This window comes from Crocuta crocuta, unplaced genomic scaffold (genome assembly GCF_008692635.1).
Source record: "Crocuta crocuta isolate KB4526 unplaced genomic scaffold, BGI_CrCroc_1.0 scaffold29, whole genome shotgun sequence".
Taxonomy (NCBI): Eukaryota; Metazoa; Chordata; class Mammalia; order Carnivora; family Hyaenidae; genus Crocuta; species Crocuta crocuta.
Genome location: NW_027533280.1, coordinates 1171770 through 1190699, shown reverse-complemented (window position 1 = coordinate 1190699; position 18930 = coordinate 1171770). Strand labels below are relative to the sequence as shown.

The 18930-nt window shown below is 47.7% G+C and overlaps 1 protein-coding gene across 1 annotated transcript in view; it reads left to right on the top strand.

Annotated features, from left to right (window-relative positions):
- The first annotated feature begins 323 nt into the window (after positions 1–323).
- The window catches only part of LOC144218108 (transmembrane protein 132B), a 209007-nt gene continuing 190400 nt past the window's right edge, over positions 324–18930 (top strand). Inside the window, exon 1 of the mRNA XM_077747942.1 lies at positions 324–1037. Within this exon, the coding sequence (XP_077604068.1) occupies positions 424–1037 (614 nt within the window). The 5' untranslated portion in view covers positions 324–423. The remainder of the gene's footprint in view (positions 1038–18930) is intronic.

The following is an 18930-nucleotide window of genomic DNA, read 5'->3' as shown; positions in this document are numbered from 1 at the left end:
CACCGGCTGTTTTGGAAGAGTCCCCAAGAGCCGTGTGCAGGGGTGCGGCGTGGCCCGGGGGTGGTTTGCCGGGGCGGTGGATGCAGAATGCCGCACACGCTGGGGCCCGGCCTTCATTCTTCCTCTGCTTTCCTCTCCCGCACAGAGACCGAGAGCCGGGGGATCGTGGACAGCCTCCAGAGGTTCTCCTCGCTCCCTGCCTACCTGCCCACGAGCCTCCACATCGCCGACGCGGAGGAGGCCTTCTTCCTTAAAGAGGCCAACCAGGACGTCACGAGGAACTCCAGCCTGCGGGCTCGGGTGGAGTCGTTCTTCATCTACCGGGCCAGGAGCCCCCCGACCGTCAATGCCAGCTACGGCCCGTTTTCAGCAGAGAAGACCATCCCCCAGGGGCTCTTGTTGACTTCCACATCCTTTGGAAACATGGAGAAGTTTCCCTTCAACTGGAAGCTGAAATCTCACCTCCTCGACAGCTCCATCTACTCCAACAGACCCAAGGTGCAGACCCTGTTCTACATCACCGGGATGCGCTGGGATGACGGCGACCCTGAGGAAGAGCTGCCGTGCGTCAGGATGTTCGCTTTCCCTGAGGCCAGAGAGGTGGCGGCCAGCTGCCGGCTGCAAGGGGCCCCGGGGCTGTGCGTGGCCGAGCTGGAGCTGCTGCCCGAGTGGTTCAGCTCCGGGCTGGACCTCGAGCCCGAGGAGGAGATCCCGGCCCTGCTGGGGGGCACCACCATGGAGCTCTTCTTCTCGCTCTACCCAGCCGACCAGGCTGGCCAGTGCCCGCCGGAGGAGGACGGGAAGTGGGAGAACAGCGCCCACTCCGGCCAGGACGGCCCCCAGCAGGTGTTGCCGGCCCGAGAGAGGGTCGGGAGCGTGGTGGTCTACCCGACTCAGGACGACCTCAGGTGGTCCCTGGTGAGCCTGGACGAGAACGTCGTCGTCTCGGTGCCCCTCAACCTCGTCCGGGAAGGGGACACAGCCACCTTTTTGGTCTCCCTGACCAGTGGCTCTGTGGCAGACCACTTCACTCTCAGGTACGTGGCTTGGCCGGGTTGGATGGAATGGAAGTCAACGTTTGGTCAATGAAGGGTCAGTTAGCAGCGTGGTGTTGAGCATCTGCTGAGTACCCAGGGTCGTGCGGACACTGACAGGCACAGGACGGGGACCCGACCCGTGTGAGATGACAGAGTAAAGCAGGATATTTGGGGGGTGGGTCCTGGGCATCTGCATTTTCTACGAGCCCCCAAGATTATTCTGTTGTGAAGCCAGGGTTAAAAACAAGTGCTCTGAGAGCAGCATTTCAGGCTAGGAGGTAAGCTGTCCCATGACACTCTGAATCTGTCACTGCCGGCCTTGACTTGGTGGGTAGAATCCTATCTATGCTGCCCGTGGGTGGAAACTTTGTCAGTGAATTCCAGCTTCTGACTCCACAAAAGAGCTTTATGAGATAATGTCTTCAACCTCTCAGGTTTTGTTTTCATCAGTGAAGTCTCCTTTGGTCAAGCCAACCAGCAGTCTCCACCTGTATGATGAAGACTCAGTCTTAGGATTGCAGAAAGTGGGGGGCTTCTCTGTGCTGGGGGACAAACCTGTCTTTGGCTTAGTTTGCTCCCAAAGCTTTGTGGGATACCAGTCGGGTCTGTGGCTCTGCCCTGGGGCAAGCCATCTAACTTCTCTGGGCTTCTGTTTCCTCATCGGTAAGGTCGGGATAATGATGGGCCGTGTCTCTCGGCGTTGCGGTGGGGATTAATCAAGTTAGTGAAGTTTCTGGAATGATGCCTGACATGTGGAGAGTCCTCACCAGCTGTTAGACTGTTGCTATCTCCCTAGTGCTCAGAGGCTGGGGTGGTGCTAAGTCAGGCTTGCTTTGTTTGGTTGCAGGTGAGAAGTGGGGATTAATCGTTAATGGTGCACTGTGGTCCTTCTGATTCTGACAGAGGCCGATGTGCCAGATCACACCTGTTTGCAGGTGTGTTCGTTCAGGCCAATAGGATCCCGAGGCTGTGGCAGATCCCAGGAGGGTTTTAGTAGCCTGCGGGAAGCATGGTTCCTATTTGGAGCCGCTTGAGTTAGTTTTGGTGATAAGTGTGTCAGAACTTAGTTTGGACCCAGTCTTGTGCTAGTTATTCCAGTGGCGGGGCTGGTGTGGTCTAAAGCCCAGTTCTGCTCTACAGAGATTCCTCTGCTTCAGATGTTTGTGATAGACCAAGAATGGCACAGGTCTGGTTTCTGCACTCATACCACTGAACGCACTCCTCCTGCCCAGGCAGACATCACCAATCGACTGCAGCACTGATCACACGCTCCTGCCCAGGCAGACATCACTAATCGACTGCAGCACTGAAACACGTGCTCCTGTCCAGGCAGACATCACCAATCGACTGTAGCATTGAGCACATTCTCCTACCCAGGCAGACATCATTAATTGACTGCTGCACTCCAGGGCTCCCTCCGCCATGGCAGACAGTGTTAATGGACCGCAGCACTGAGCCTGGGAGTCTCTGCAGCCCCAACCAGTCCGTGGGAGGTGGCATGCTTGACATTTAACTTATTTGCCATCCTGGATGTAGAGAGAACATCACTGGGCGAGAAGTTTGAGGAAGGGGAGAGCCGACGGGCTGGAGGTCAGGGAAGCCTGGTGGGAAAGGCATAAACAGGACTACCTAACTGTGATGGAGGACGGAGCATGGTCTGGGCCACATTCTAAGTTGTTGACATGTGTGAACTCACGGGACTCTGACAACAAACAACTCAAGGCAGCGAGTTCTACCAATATCCCTATTTTTCCTGAGGCACAGAGAGGTTAAGTAGCCCGCCCCAGGTCACACGGCGAGAGAGTGGCGAGTGTGCAGTGGTCAGCTCTGGAAGGCTCTGGGCACACTTCGTTCCCTCACAGCCGCCCCCCCTTCCTGCCTGGCAGACAGGATGGGCAGCTGTGCTCCCTCACCGCCATGGCAGAGCTGAGGGTTAATTTAGGGAAGGGGAGGCTGACGATGCTGGAAGAGGACTCCATGTGGAGAGTGCAGAGGGCCCGAGGCGTCCTCGGGTCGGCGAGCAGAAACCCTCAAGCCTGCCTCCTGCCAAAGTCGATTTGAGAGCTGAAATGGGCTCTCGCAGGGACTTTGCCTTGGGAGGTCGAGCATGAACTGTGGGTGTGGAAATAGACTTGGAAAGTTTAGGGGTTACCTGCTGAAGTCACCCGGTGGGTTTAGGGGTTACCTGCTGAAGTCACGAGGTGGGGAACTACTGGGTTTCGGGCATTCGTGAATCAGGAGCTCCCATTTGAAACGCTCTTCTGGGCTGTTCTGCATGTCGAGTTGGGGACCGATCTCCACCTATTGAACCAGGTGGGTCAGCATCGAGTCTCCTGTCTCCCCGTGTTCCTACGTAGGACTGCTCTTTATTACGCTCTGTTTCATGGCCAGGGAAAGAGTGCACTGAAATTGTGCATCACCCCACTGAGAACAAAGGAGCTGATTAGTCAGAAGTTGCTACACCAAGGGGGTCAGTCACCATCGTCTCTGTTTGGCGGGGACTCAAGGGTGGGTGGGAGTTGGGGAGCTTGTAGAGGAAGCCAGGGAAGGCTTGGGTTGGAGGCTGCTGGTGTGGGGAGGCTGGAGGTCGGTTAACAAGAACTGAGCATTTTCTACGGTGGCTTCTTCTGCCTGGACCGGAGTTGGAAGCACAAGCAATCAAAAGGGAAGCTGGCAATCATGCACCGAGTTCAGACCTTTCCGGGCTGATGCCTGCAGAGGCTGTGGTCTGGCTTTTTGTCCTGGTCACTGTAAGGTGGTGGGTTGGACTTTTATTATTGTGTTTGGTCTGGCATTGCCCATTTGTATATTCAGTCTCTCAAAATAAAACACTGTTTTTAGGCCTGGGGAAATGTGTTATTTCCCAACATAACTGATTGTCTGTTTTAATCATGTCTTTTACGAATGAAATGTGACATATTTCATTCTGGCTCGGATGAGGCCCTGGATCGAAGCATGAATGTGTGCAAGATTTGCTGAGATCTAATTTCAGAGCTGAAGAAGCAGGGGAAGGGGGCAGATGTGTGTGTTTTCACGTGTCCCGCTGCTGTATTTCCGACCGCATGTTGTATCAGGGCCAGTTTGAACAAAAGTTGAGTTGATTAATCTCTAATACTGAAATAGTTTCTGTTAAACATAAGTATCTAAATCTAGCCCTGCCTTGAAAAGCCTTTCAGCAAAGGGATAGTGAAGTGGTGTGCGGGGGCCGAAGGCTGCTGGCGAGGCGGTGCTAGGCTGGGCTCAGGTAGAGCTTTGTTTCACTTCCAAGAAAGTTTGAGATACTCTGAAACTTTCCCCGCTCCAAATGTAATGTCCCTGAGCCATCCCGGAAACTGTATGCCTGATTTATTAAAATAGCTCAGCTCCCACAGAGAGCCTCTTGGGCCGACCTCCCATCCCGTTGAGCAGTGGTTAAGCTTGCGGACTCTGGAGCCAGCTTGCCTGTGTTCGAATCCTGCCTCTGCCACCTAGCAGCTGTGTGACCTTGGGCAGGTTACCTAATCTCTCCAAGCCGTAGTGTCCCCATCTACAAATGGGGACCGTGTTTGCTTTGAGTGACTATGAAGCATCAACTTTGTGCTCAGATAGGGTCTTCCATCATCATTCTGGTTGCTGGGGCCAAACCCCTAATAACTGTGATTGACTTTTGTCATTCTCTGATACCCTCCATATGAATGACAGCAGACCCTGGGGGCTACCTTCCAAGTATCCGAAATCAAACTTCCTCCGTCGCTGTGACCCAGGTGTGAGGCAGGGTCCCCACTCAGCTGGACCCTCCAAGAGCCTGCCCGCCTCCTCCTTTGTGCCCTGAAGTCTCTTCCTGAGCAAAAGCCGGAGTCCTTCCACCCACCCAGATCATCGGGCTTTGTCATCTCCTTGAGCTCATCTGCCACGACTCTCCCCCTCACTCCATCAGCAACAGCCACCAGGGTTCTAAAGGACGCAGCCCCCTCCCCATTTAACACTGGATCCCCATCCCACTGCCCCCTGCCCTGCTCTGATTTTTGATGTATCACTTGTGTCAGTGACCTAACATATCATTATTAATGGCTCACCTCTTCTGGCTAGAATGTGAGGTCCATGAGGCAGGGACTGTGATCTCCTTTGATGTGTCCTAGGGATCTAGAATGGTGCCTGGTACACAGTAAACATCTGTTGGGTGAATAAATGAATTTGGAGGCATTTCAAAGCATTGTTCTTGGACAAAGGGTATGAAATGTCAGGACTGTATGAATTCATGATGTAAATAAATAAGTTTCATCAATATTGAAGGTTTATACTTTGAGTCTCCAGTTCTGGCAAGAGGGTCCTCCTGGCTATAATGTGGGAACGGATTCACCATTTCTTTTTTTTTTAATTTTTAAATGTTTTTATTTATTTCTGAGAGACATACACACAACATGAGCAGGGGAGGGTCAGAGAGAGAGGGAGATACAGAATCTGAAGAGAGGGAAGACAGAATCTGAGCTGTCAGCACAGAGCCGGACGTGGGGCTCGAACCCATGAACCATGAGATCATGACCTGAGCTGGAGTTGGACGCTTAACCGACTGAGCCACACAGGCGCCCCCGGATTCACCATTTCTAATCAGACTTCAGTAACTTCCACATCACCTTTGGAATCTTTTCTGTCATGTTAGATACCACTGTGTTCTTCCTTTGTAAGTCAAGTCATATCTGTGTGCCTTCGTGCACTTCTTATTTACTGTTTTTCTTTAAAAATTTTTAATGTTTATTTATTTTTTATAGAGAGACAGGATATGAGCAGGGGAGGAGCAGAGGGAGACACAGAATCCAAAGCAGGCTTTAGGCTCTGAGCTGTCAGCACACAGATTGACGTGGGGTTCGAACTCATGAACCATTAAATCATGACCTGAGCTGAAGTTGGATGCTTAACCGACTGAGGCCCCCAGATGCCCTTTTACTATTTTTCTTTAAATTAAAAATACTTAAAAACATATATATATTTAAAAAAGAAAGCTAACATTTGCCACTGTAAATAAAAACCAACATAACTCATTCATGTGAAAGGTATATTATAAAAATGAATTTCAGGAACAACAATAAGAAAACACTACTAAGTTCTAAATATGTATCCTTAACCCGCAGAAAGCTAGGAACGTGCAGCCTGGTCTCTTATTTAGAAGGGGGTGGAGCATGTGCTGCAGGGAATGAGTTCACACCCCCGGTTCAAGTTCACATTCTCAATGGAGGGAGACAGTCAACAAGCAAATGAACAAAATTATACATAATTTGGAACCCATGCTAAATGCCATGATGGAAATGAACAGAACACAGTTTATTTACACTTCATTTTGTTTAGTTTTAAAACATTTTGTTTTGGAAGAGTTTTAGACTAAGGGAAAAGTTTCAAAAGCTCCAGTGTCTCCTAATACTAAACACATACACAGTGTGAGTATCAAAACTAGGAGATGAGCTCTTGGAAGAAACAAGCAAACAAAAATTAGGAAATTAATGCTGGTATAAATTATTAACTGATCTACAGGTATTATTAAAAACTTCCAGGGCACCTGGGTGGCTCAGTTGGTTAAGTGTCCAACTTCAGCTCAGGTCATGATCTCGTGGCTAGTGAGTTTGAGCCCCGCGTCGGGCTCTGTGCTGACAGCTCAGAGCCTGGCACCTGCTTCGGATTCTGTGTCTCCCTCTCTCTCTGCTCCTTCCCTGCTTGCACTCTGTCTCTCTCTCTAAAAAAAAAAAAAAAAAGTAAAAAATAAATAAACTTAAAAAAAATCCTAAAAAGTATAGAAACTTCTAATTGTGCCCATAATGTCCTTTATCTGCCCCAGGGTCCACCTCAGGGTCCCGCATTGCATCGAGTTGTCCTAAATCCTTAGTCTGCTGAATTCTGTTCCCTGGTCTTTTTTTTCTCTCTTTCATGACCTTCACACCTGTGAGGCATGCCAGCCAGTTGTTTTTGAGAATATTCCTCAGCTTGGGTTTGTCCGAGGCTTTCTCGTGATTAGGTTGAGGACGTGCATATTGGGCGGAAAGCCAGTGAAGTGCTGTGTCCTCAGTGTCATACAGGAGGTAGGTGATGTCGCTGGGTCTTGTCCCCGGTGATGTTGACTTTGGTTACGCAGCTGAAGTGGTGTTATTTCCTTTTCTTCCCTGCAAATTTGCTTTCCTGCTCATAGTCATTAGGAATAATAACATCTGGGAAGATACTTTGAGACTATGCAAATATCCTTCTTCACATTCTACTTTGGCTCATAAATTTCAGCATCCATCAGTGATTCTTGCCTAGAATGTGGTAATTTTGGTAAAAATTTACTCACTTACTCATTTATTTCATCAGTGAGCTCTATACCCAGCATGGGGCTCGAACTCATGACCCCGAGATCAAGAGTCACATGTTCTTCTGGCCATGGTAATTTTTAAATAAATCAATTAGAAATGAATATTATAGAAGAGTCTTGGCTCTGATCACCTGTTTGAATGTATATAAAGAAGTGAGCCAATAGCAATGGGTCACCAAAGAAGCCATTAAGGCTTTGTCCTCTGGGTTCTGAAATTAAGGAAGATTGTGTGTGCCCTCAGGGGATCTAGAAGGCTTTGAGGAGACTGACGTTTTTGCCTCAAAGCATCACCTAGAAATGCAAAGTACAGAATAAGTCCCTGAGGAAGCTGTGTGGACAGGGAGTGAAGCCAGAGAAGGGAGATCAGTGCAGTCTGTGGGAGTGAACCAGGGCAGGCTTCCCAGAGGAGGAGGCTGTAGGGGATGGGTAGCTTTTGCTGAGTGAAAGGAAAACAGGATGTGTGTACATGGGTAACGCAAAGTGACCAAAGAATGTGGTGTTTCCAGGACACTCTAGGGAGGCACATTTTCTAAGTAGTTAGACTGAGTGGGGCTTGTGGTCAGGTTTGAACTCCTCCTTACTCACTCTTTGACCTTGTACAAGTTGCTTCACCTCTCCGAGCCTTCCCTTCGTGTCTTGTCTGCTGAGACTAGCGCCTGTCCTTCAGGAAGACTGCGGAGAGAAAACAAGATCACGCAGGAAGGCACTTGGCGATGATTTTGCCTGTGATGTTTGGTGCCACTGTCAGCAGCATCTAAGTGGATTCTGGAAGCTTCCTCCAGTACCCACTGCGGGGAATCCGATACCCACCACACCTACTTAATGAGCACCTGTCACGCCCCAGGCTTCCCATTAGACTCTGTGTGTGTCGAGTCCCATCATCCTCCTGACGGCTCTGGAACTTACCTGTTCCCACTGCTTAGAGATCAAGAAACAGGCTCAGAAGCACTTGGTCACCTGCCCGAGGGTCACAGAGCCAGGAAGTGACAGAGCCAGGACTCCAACCAGGTCTGCCCGCTTCAAAGCCCACGCCTGTCTCGTGGTCCCCCATTTCGGATGTTAATAATCCCAATGCTTACTTTCATGCTTAAAGAAACCCAGCAACCTGTTTGGTGAACGTTGCTCAGGTGGTACCACAAATCCAGGCTTTTATTAATTTTCTCCCCAAACAAAACTCCCATCTCCCCTGTGGAACCTGTCCATAGACACAGGTGCTCCGATGCCTACAGTCTTGAAGCTTAGATCAAGTCTACAGCTCAGAGCTAAGACCTCGGCGGAAGAAGAAGGCAGGTGATCATTCCTCAAATGAACCACTTGTTCAGCTCGTTTGGCTGGTTCCGCAGCTGTCGTGAGCCTGCCCCCATTACCTAGTACACGGCACCACCTCCGCCTTGTTTCCCCCCCCACGTGCGCCGGAGTCTGGGAGCTCTGATGGAGGCTGCGGGAACAAGCGTCCGTGTCAGAGGCTTGAGGATTCTAGCTGCACAGAGAGCTTTAGATCAGGTCACGATTTTGGAAAATCAGAGTATACCTAGATGACAGTGGTGCCTGAAAATTAAGTGAATGATTAACTATGCCAAGCCACGCTTTGGTGGGTTTTTTTTTTAATGTTTATTTTTATTTTTGAGAGAGAGAGACAGACAGAGCATGAGCATGAGCAGGGGAGCAGCAGAGAGAGAGACAGAATCTGAAGCAGGCTCTAGGCTCTGAGCAGTCAGCACAGAGCCCGACGTGGGACTTGAATCCACGGACTGGGAGATATGACCTGAGCCGAAGTCAGACGCTCAACCGACTGAGCCACCCAGGTGCCCCTGATGTTTTATCGCTTTGACCCTGGAAGTTGTGCCAGGAGGTTGACATGATTATCTTCAGGGTTTCAAGGAAACCCAGTAGTGCCTCTGAGCCCGCGGGCCTTCAGGCTGTTCTCTAGCCCATGGGCAGAGCAGAGCACTGGCAGTAACAGCGGCTCCCCCTTGTGCCAGGTTTCTGTCTGCAAGTGGCTGGTACCTGACCGCGCCTGACCTTGTCACTCTGAATCATGACCCTCTTTCCTTTCTCTCCTTAGGGCTGCCTTGTCCCTGGGCACCATCTCCCTGATTGCAGGGCTTGGGTCCAGTACATCCAGTGATGTGTCACTGGATGATTGTTTCCGTGCATGTGTGCACGTGCCCCTCTCATCTGGTTTGGTTTGACCAACAGTAGGCGTTGGCCAGAGACTGGACAGGACAGAGAGAGAGAAAGGTCTAGGTGGCTGGTCTCCCTCACCCCCTCCTGCCGTGACTCCAAAGCCACCAAGTCAGGATCTGAACCCAGGCCTTTCCATTCCCAGATCCCGAATGCTTTGCTACCATCCTCTGCTCAGGGAGGCCACATCTTGAGGTGGTTTTGCTGATACTTCCATCGGAGGGAATGGATAAATAACTAGCTAAATATTTATACAATGACTTCCTGTCACGATTGTTGGACAAATCTCTAAATTCTGAGGCGAAGGGGAAGAGCAAGGCCAAGTATCAACTCACACCTACAGCAGGATACAGTTCAGAACATGCAGTGAAATTCTGTTTGCTGCGTGTAAATGCATTCGAGGCCGTCAGCAGCATAACACATGCACGGGCGTCATAAACACCAGCATCGAGGGGGCTGGTCTGAGCATATCCAGGGAACTTGTGCTGTATTTGAGTGTCTTATTTGTTAATCATGTTGGTGGGAGTTATAGGTGTTTGTTTGTACATTTTGTCATCCTCCACACTCTTTTAGATGTTGGAAATATTTCATAATTATCATTTCTCCCGCATTTCATTTTGAAAAATTTCAGACGTAGGGCAAAGTTGAAGGAAATTTATGTGAGAATCCTTATGTCCGCCACTTAGACTCTACCATTCATATTTTACTGCTCTTGCTTCACCACTTATGTCTCCATCATCTATCAACCCATCTTATTTTTTGATGCATTTGGAAGTAAACTGCGCATATCCATTCCCTTTCTTCCACATAGTTCAGCATGCACATCATTAGCTAGGATTCAGTGTTCATGTTATTCACCTATAGATCAATTTATGGAGAATTGCCATTTTAACAATATTGAATCTTTCAGTCTACGAATGTGGCGTATTTCTCCACTTGTTTACAACTTTAATTGTCTTCAAATACTTCGTAGTTTTTAGGGTACAGGCCTTGCATGTTTTTTATGAACTGTATTCTTTAATATCTTAGTTCTAAATAATATTATAAATGGTGTTGTTGATCTTATTTTTATTTCTTTCATTTTTCATTGCTAGTGTGTACAAATACAGCTGGCTTTTATGTACTGTATCCTGAAGCCCTACCAAATTCACTTATCTTTGTCTTTGTCCTTAAAGTGTGTCTCTTGTATTCTCCATATAGTTGTGCCTTGTATTTTTATCTATTTTGACAGTGTCTCTTTTAGTTAGAGAGATTATTCCGTTGATATTTAGTGTAATTACTGATATGGTTAGACTTCGGGTCACCATTTTATTATTTGTCTTCTATTTACTTTGTCTGTTTGTTATTTCTCTGTTCTTTCCTTCCTGCCTTTTTCTGGGATGATTTGAGTGTTTTAAAGAATACAAGTTTAACTTTTCTATAGGCCTTTTAGCTGCACTTTCTTTTTTTAATGTTTTATTTATTTCTGAGAGAGAGACAGCATGAGAAGGGGAGGGTCAGAGAGAGAGGGAGACACAGAATCTGAAACAGGCTCTGAGCTAGCTGTCAGCACAGAGCCTGACGTGGAGTCTGAACCCACAAACCGTGAGATAATGACCTGAGCTGAAGTCGGATGCTCAATCGACTGAGCCACTCGGGCACCCCTGCACTTTCTTGAATTATAGTCTTAGTGGTTGCTGCAAGGGTTGCAGTACATACACCTAACTTTTCACATTCTACTTTGAGTCATCACTTCTGCAAAATGTAGATAGTAGGTCCACTTAACCACCCTCCTATGCTAACATTATTTTATGTAGTTATATTTTAAAAGCCCTAGAAGACAATATCATAGTTTTCACTTTAAATAGTTTTATGTATTAAAAGGAAATTAAGAGGAAAGAGCAAAAAAAAATCACACCCAAAATAGCTTTTTGTATTCATCTAGACGTTTGCCATTTCTGATACTTTCCATTCCTTTCTGGGGGTCTATTTTTTCATTTGGCGCCATTTTTTCACAGCATGAAGGGTTTCTCTTGGCCGTATTTTTAGAGTACATATTTGCTGGCAATTAATTCCCTTTGTTTTCTTTTATCTGAAAATGTCTTTCTTTTATCCTCATTCTGGAAGAGTATCTTTGCTATTTATGGAATTCCAGATTGGAAAGATTTTTTCCCCACTTTTAAAGATGATTAGCACTTTATTTTGTTTTAAGGTTTTTAAAGTTTATTTATTTATTTTGAGAGAGAGGGGGAGCATGAGAGCTGGAGAGAGAGACCACATCCCAAGCAGGCTATGTGTTCAGTGCAGAGTCTGATGTGGGGCTTGAACCCACGAACCATGAAGTCATGACTTAGCTGAAACCAAGAGTCAGACACTTAACCGACTGAACCACCCAGGAGCCCCAAAGATGTTGAGCACTTTAAAGATGCTGTTTCATTCTCTCTCAGTCTTCATAGTTGCTGGTGAAAGATGGGCATTTAGTGGAATTGTACACCTATAGGTAATGTGTGGCTTTTCTTTTTTTTTATTAAAAACTTTTTAAACATTTATTTTTGAGAGACAGAGACAGGGCGTGAGTGGGGTAGGGGCAGAGAGAGAAGGAAACACAGAATCTGAAGCAGACTTCAGGTTTCAGGCTCTGAGCTGTCAGCACAGAGCCTGATGCAGGGCTCGAACTCCTGAACCATGAGATCATGACCTGAGTCACTTAATTGACTGAGCCACCCAGGCGCCCCAATGTGTTATTTTTCTTTTGCTGCTTTGTTTGTTGTCTTTGCCTTTCAACAGTGTGACAGTGACGTGCAGAAGCATGGCTTTTTCAAGTTTATCTTGCCTTGGGTTTGTTGTGTACTTGAATTTGTACATTTATGTCTTTCTTCCACCTTGAGGAACTTTTCAACCATTATATATTAAAAACTTTTTTTTCTGTCTCTTTTCCTCACTCCTCTGCATGTCAATTATAGGATACCATTTAGATCATTTGCTATTATGTAACAATTCTCTGTGGCTCTGTTCATTTTACCCCCTGCTTTTATTCTTGCTCTTTTCACACTTGAGTATCTTCTACTGACCTGTCTTCAAGTTCACTGAATCTTTCTTTCTCATCTCTATTTGGCTATTAAGTTTATCCAGTGGAATTTTATTTACAAATATTATAGTCTTTAGTTCTAGGTTTTCAATTTTGTTCCTTTATTATCATTTTTATTTATCTGCTGACATTTCCTGGCTTTTCATTCACTGAGAGTATGTTTTCTTTTACATCACTGAGGAGAGTTATAAATTAGTTTTAAAATCCTCTTCCGGTAATTTTAACCTCTAGGTGATCTCAGAGTTGGTCTAAGTTGATTGTCTTTTCACTTGAATGAGACTTCTGTTTTTAAATCTTCAAATCTTGAGCACTTTTGTGCTGTATCTTGGATATTAGGAACGTCATATTGTCATGACTCTGGGTTTTGTTATTCTCCACCGAGTGCTGTCTCCTTTGTCTCAGCGGACAGTTTAGATGGACCGGACCCAAAAATCTTTTGGGTCACAACTCCAATCTCAGCATCAAAGTTTTGTCTTGTTGTTTTGAGGCTGGTCTGCATGCACATTACTTGGGGTTCAGCCACAGATATTGATAGGTGTAATTTGGGCATGCCATCAAACGCTCTTACCCTTGCATGGTTCCCTTATTTCTCTTTAGCTGCCTCAGCGACGATAGACTCAGTCCTGTGCCTCCCTTGCTGCCCTAGGCACCGCCCACCCCCATGCAAGAAAATGAAGCAAAGCTTCTGCATCCCTTCCATAGGTGGTGCTTCCTCGGCCTCCCATGAGGATGAACGCACTCTCTTTCAGGCTAAATGCAGCAGAAATGGGGCAGTCCTCTCTTAGAGCTGTCCCCCTCTGAGTGTGTGCCCCCCACCACCATCTGCCTGTTTCTGTTCTCCCTCTAGTGTCTTCAGGTAGCTGCACTGGCTATCGTAGGGGGTGGGGTTTCCCCCATCCTCACCAGGAGTACGTGGAGCCTGCTTATATTTCACGTAATTATTCATGGGACTGGATTGATGTCTGCTCTTCTGCCATTTGCTTTTCTTTTATCTTTTTTTTAGCCCTTTTTTTGGCACTTCTTTCTTGATTTCTCTTGTGTTAATCAAATATATTTTATTATTCTATTTTAATTAATGTGTGGTGTGTTTATAAATTTTTTTTAGTATTTTATTTATTTCTAGGAGAAAGAGAGAGAGACAGCATGAGCAGGGGAGGGTCAGAGAGAGAGGGAGTCACAGACTGAAACAGGCTCCAGGCTCTGAGCTGGCAGTCAGCACAGAGCCCGACGCGGGGCTCGAACCCATGAACCGCGAGATCATGACCCAAGCGAAAGTCAGACGCTTAACCGACTAAGCCACCCAGGCGCCCCATAAACCCCCTCTGAGTTTAAAGCAGAGTCTTTATACCCTCTTGGTATAAAGCAGCGTCTTCATTTCACTTTGGGACACTGGCTTTGAGGTTGCCTATGGGACAGTTAGATGGAGAGGCGAAAAGACCAGTTCCACATGTGGGTCTGAGGCTCAAAATCAATGTCTTTCCTGGAGACACACATTTAGGTATCTCTGGCAGTTCGATCATAATAATGGAAGCCTCGGGAAGGATGAGATTTTCTGAGTAAAACTCATGAGAAGCAGCGACCAGGTGAGCCTTCAGAAGAGCAGTCAGAGAAGGAGCAGGAAAATAGGGGGACTGTGACATCACACAAGCCAAGAGGAGTGACAGGAAACCAGGGGCCGTCAACAGACGTGAGTGCTGCCCGGAGGTCGGGCAAGAAGTGATGACGATTCTCTACATTTTACATGTGGAAGTTGCTGGTGACTTTAATGAGATATGTGATGGATTCGTGTGGATGAAAGCCAGGCCGAAGGGACTTAGGGCTACAGCCCTGACTCCAATTATGATGTGTGGGGGTTTTCCCACACTGAGCACTTCTACTTGACGCATAAGGTCTCACACTTTCTTTGTTCATCACAGTCCCCTTTGCTCCCCGAATGGGATAAAAATTCTGAACCTAATTCCAATGTGTGTGTGTGTGTGTGTGTATGTGTGTGTGTGGTGTTCCCACCACCAGAAGACAACCCTCCAACACCAGCTGGTGTCCTACAATTCAACTCAGTTCTGACACTCTCCACCCAGAGAGCATCAGGGAGATCCTACAAGCTAAGGGTTTGGTCCCACAAGACTGCCCCCCCCGCCCCCACTTCAGACGTTATTTGAAAGGCCGGGCAGTCACCTGTGCTCTGTCCAGTTGGCTGTAAGCCACCTGTTCCCACAGCCCTCTCCATGGATTTGACTAATTCGCTAGAGTGGCTCACAGAATTCAGGAAGCCAGTTTACCCACTAGGTAACTGGTTGATTGCAAAAGATATGAAAGGGCACAAATCACCCAGCCAGATGAAGAGGGAAAGGTCTTGAACAAAAGAGCTTCAGTCCTCATTGAGTTTGGGGCCCACTATGGTGGCCAGTAGCTGTGTTCTGTGAGCATTCTGGAAGTTCTCCAAATCCTGTACTTTTGGGTTTTTTTGTGGAGGCCTCATTACACAGGCATGGCTGATTGAATCATTGGTCATTGGTGATTGAACTCAGTCTCCAGTTTCTCTCCCCTCCCTGGAGGATGGGGGTGAGACTGAAAGTTCCAACCTTCTAATCACATGGTTGTTTCCCCTGTTACCCAGCCCCCATCCTTAGATGCTTTCCCAAAGTTACCTCATTAACATAAACTCAGGTATGTTTGAAAGGGACTTGTGATGAATTATCAAGAGACCTTGATCACTCTCCCCACTTATGAAATTCCAAGGATTTAGGTTTCTGTGCCAGAAATGGGGATTAAGACCAAATATATATTAAAAAATTTTTTTTTTAAATATTTATATCTTTTTGAGAGAGAGAGAGAGAGAGAATGAATGGAGGAGGAACAGAAAGAGAGAGGGAGACACAGAATCCGAAGCAGGCTCCAGGCTCCGAGCTGGCAGCACAGAACCCGACACAGGGCTCGAACCCACGAACTGTGTGAGATCATGACCTGAGCCGAAGTTGGACGCCCAACCAACTGAGCCACCCAGGTGCCCCATATATTTCTTAACTATAAGTCACAATATCACAGAGGGTGAGTAATCTGTAAGGTATATCATTTAGGGATTCAGGTCAGCTACATGTAGAAACCCCAAAGAACAGTGACCTTACCCTCAAGACAGGGATAGATTTGGGAAAAGGCTGGAATGTTTACAGGTACGTATCAGAGGATCACGGATGTCAGGGCATCAAAGGTTGTATGATTATCTTGACCTTTACCTCATTGTCACAAGATGGCTGCCACAGCTGTGGTCATCACGTCTACATTTCATGGAGAAGGAAGGAAGAAGAGAAGGGGTGGAAATCATGTGGGCCTGAGTCGGCCTTTCTTTAAGGAGCCTTCCCAGAAGCATCAACCAACATCTTTTAACTAATGCTCAGTGGCCAGAAGCATTTTCATGGTCAAGCCCATCCAACACGAGTAGGGAATTGTAGGTGTTTAACTGAGTATATTGCCAGTCCCTCACCCCAAATCAGGGCTTTCTTGACAAGGAAGAAATGGAGGGTGGGTATCGTCTACCACACATGGTTTGATGGATACAGGGAAGGCAGTATCTTCCAGCATCATTCCTGGTGTTTGGTTGGGAAGAGGAGAGCGGGGTGGAGAGTAGACTGGGGACCTAGAGTATTAGGGGGTATTCTTCCCCCTAAAGCTCACGGAAGCCTGTATGTGTTCAAATGCTGAATTGAAGCAAAGTCCTGGTGGTGACGTGGGACTGATGTCCAGGGGCCTGAAGGAACCCTTCCGTGTACCGTGTCAATTTCCAAGACACAGTTGGGCAGCTGTCTTACTTTTACGGGAGTGGTAGAGAATTTTACTTGAAAGGAAGAAAAAATAATTACGTGCACAGTAGATCTGCTCCCTGTAATTAATGTGGAGCTGGTTTAATTTTCTCTTTCAGCACTTTGTAGTTGCCTGCCAACGATGTGGGCAGTAGATGGTTTTAGAGAAATTCCAAAGGGCAGTACTGATCAGAGATGCAAGCTCATTTTATGATCTTTTCATTCTGATGGGTGGGGTATTGTTTGATGCCAATTTTACCAGATTTCCAGCACAGGTGCACTATCCTATTCATCCTTTAAAAGAAAAATAATCTCTACCTCCATCATGTTAAGATGGACTATCACACACTGTCATTTAGGTCGATTTCAGAAGACCAGGAAGAAGATAGTGAATTATGTCGTGGTGGAAACTCTATAATGTTAAGGTTAGATGTAATTTTTAATTGCATTTTTTTCTCTCTGGTTGGTCTAAATCTACAGAACTTTCTGCAAGAAATTCAGTACTCATGCCTCTTTGTGCTTGGGGTGTTTTATTCAAACTTCTGGTCCTGCATTTAACCCAGCACATTACAATTAACTGAATTTGTGTCAGTCTCTTTGATTGTGAGCTGCTTAACACAGGGACTGCTGATTTGGCAGTCTGTGTCCCCAGCTAGGACTGCCAGCCTGTTAGAGCTCATGAAGCCTCCCTTGAGTTGAATTAAATTTGAAACCCCGAATAAGAAAACTTGCCAGTTACCTCCAGGGGCCCGAGTAATGATTTTTCCTCACTTACGGCAACATAGTTGCACTTGCTACTTAATAAATCCGTTGGCGGTTTCCNNAAGGAGTAGGAATGAAGACGTCCATTTGGCATTGGTTAGGAGCGCAGTTGGGGGTGCTTGACACACAGTATGTGAAATTCCGGTTGGGTTAAAAGTAGAAAGACAGGTGGAGGTTAAAGGCACCTCTGTTGTTGCATGTGTGCAGCGATCGGCTGTGACCTAAGGGAGCAGGTGACATAAGGCGCTAGCCCCGTACCCTGCCTGTCTCGCACGCGCCACGCGCCTCTTTGCTCATCTTGTCCCAGCTGCTGGTTGTTTCCCAGAAACCACCAAGTTCACTTCCATCCCGGGCATTTTCTTTGTTCTTTCTGCTCCCCCATGGTGAGCAGGGCTGCCCCCTCCTCACCATTTCACTTCACCTCTGGAGTGCCCCGCGTCGCAGAGGGGCCCTCACCACCAGCCCCGCGGGGCCCCGTAGCCAGCCCTGCTTCGGCTTTCCCCCCGCACCCTTCGCGGCACTCATCAGCCACTACCCGCAGTTCACGAAGCCATGCATTTGTTCCCTTCTTTACTGTCTGGTTCCCCTGCACTCGAATGCCGGCTCAGGGCACGCAGGGGCACGCGGCCCACGTGCTAAGGGTTGTGCCTGTTTTGTTGTCGGAACTCAGTAGATGGGGACACATAAGCCTTCACAGCTGACTCGTGTGGGTCAGTGCCTGTTAGGGGCGGGCTTGTGTTTCTCCGCTAAATCCATGGGTTGAATTCTTAACTGCCCCACCCTGCCCCAAACAGGGTCTTTATTTATTTGCTTGNATGAGCGAGAAGGGGAGGAGCAGAGAGAGAGAAGAGAGAGAGAATCCCAAGCAGGCTCTGAGCTGTCAGCACAGAGCCCAACCTGGGTCTCGAACTCACAAACCCTGAGCCAAGATCAAGAGTCCGATGCTTAACCGACTGAGCCACCCAGGCGCTCCCCAGGNAAAGTTTATTTATTTTGAGAGATCATGAGCGAGAAGGGGAGGAGCAGAGAGAGAGAAGAGAGAGAGAATCCCAAGCAGGCTCTGAGCTGTCAGCACAGAGCCCAACCTGGGTCTCGAACTCACAAACCCTGAGCCAAGATCAAGAGTCCGATGCTTAACCGACTGAGCCACCCAGGCTCTCCCCAAACAGGGTCTTTATTTATTTATTTTGAGAGGGAGAGCAGGGGAGGGGCAGAGAGAGAGGAGAGAGAAAATCCCCAGCAGGCTCCGAGCTGTCAGTGCAGAGTCCGATGTGGGGTGGAACCCACAAACTGGGAGATCATGACCGGAGCTGAAACCGAGAGACGTCTAACTGAGCCCCCCAGGTGCCCACAAACAGGGTCTTTAAAGGGGAAAAATGAGGTCATTAGCAAGGGCCCTAATCCAGTGTGTGTGGCGTCTCTAAGGGAGGAGCCGAGGACATAGACACACGTGGGGGAAGCAGACATGTTAGGACACAGAGGAGGTGACAGTTGACAAGCTGAGAGGCGAAGAAACCAACCCCGCAGCCACCTTGATCTTGGACTTCCAGCCTCCAGGGCTGTGAGAAAACAAATTCCTGCTGTTTAAGCCGCCTGGCCTGTGGCGCTTTACGGTGGCAGCGCTGGAACATGAAGGCGCCAGTCTGTGATGGAAGCGAATGGAAAAGCCCCTAATACAGTCACCTCATAATTCTCAAGTGTCTTACCTTCCTGAATCCATGTCGTCTCCTCCATGAGCCCTTTGTTTTCCACTCTGTTTCATTTTCA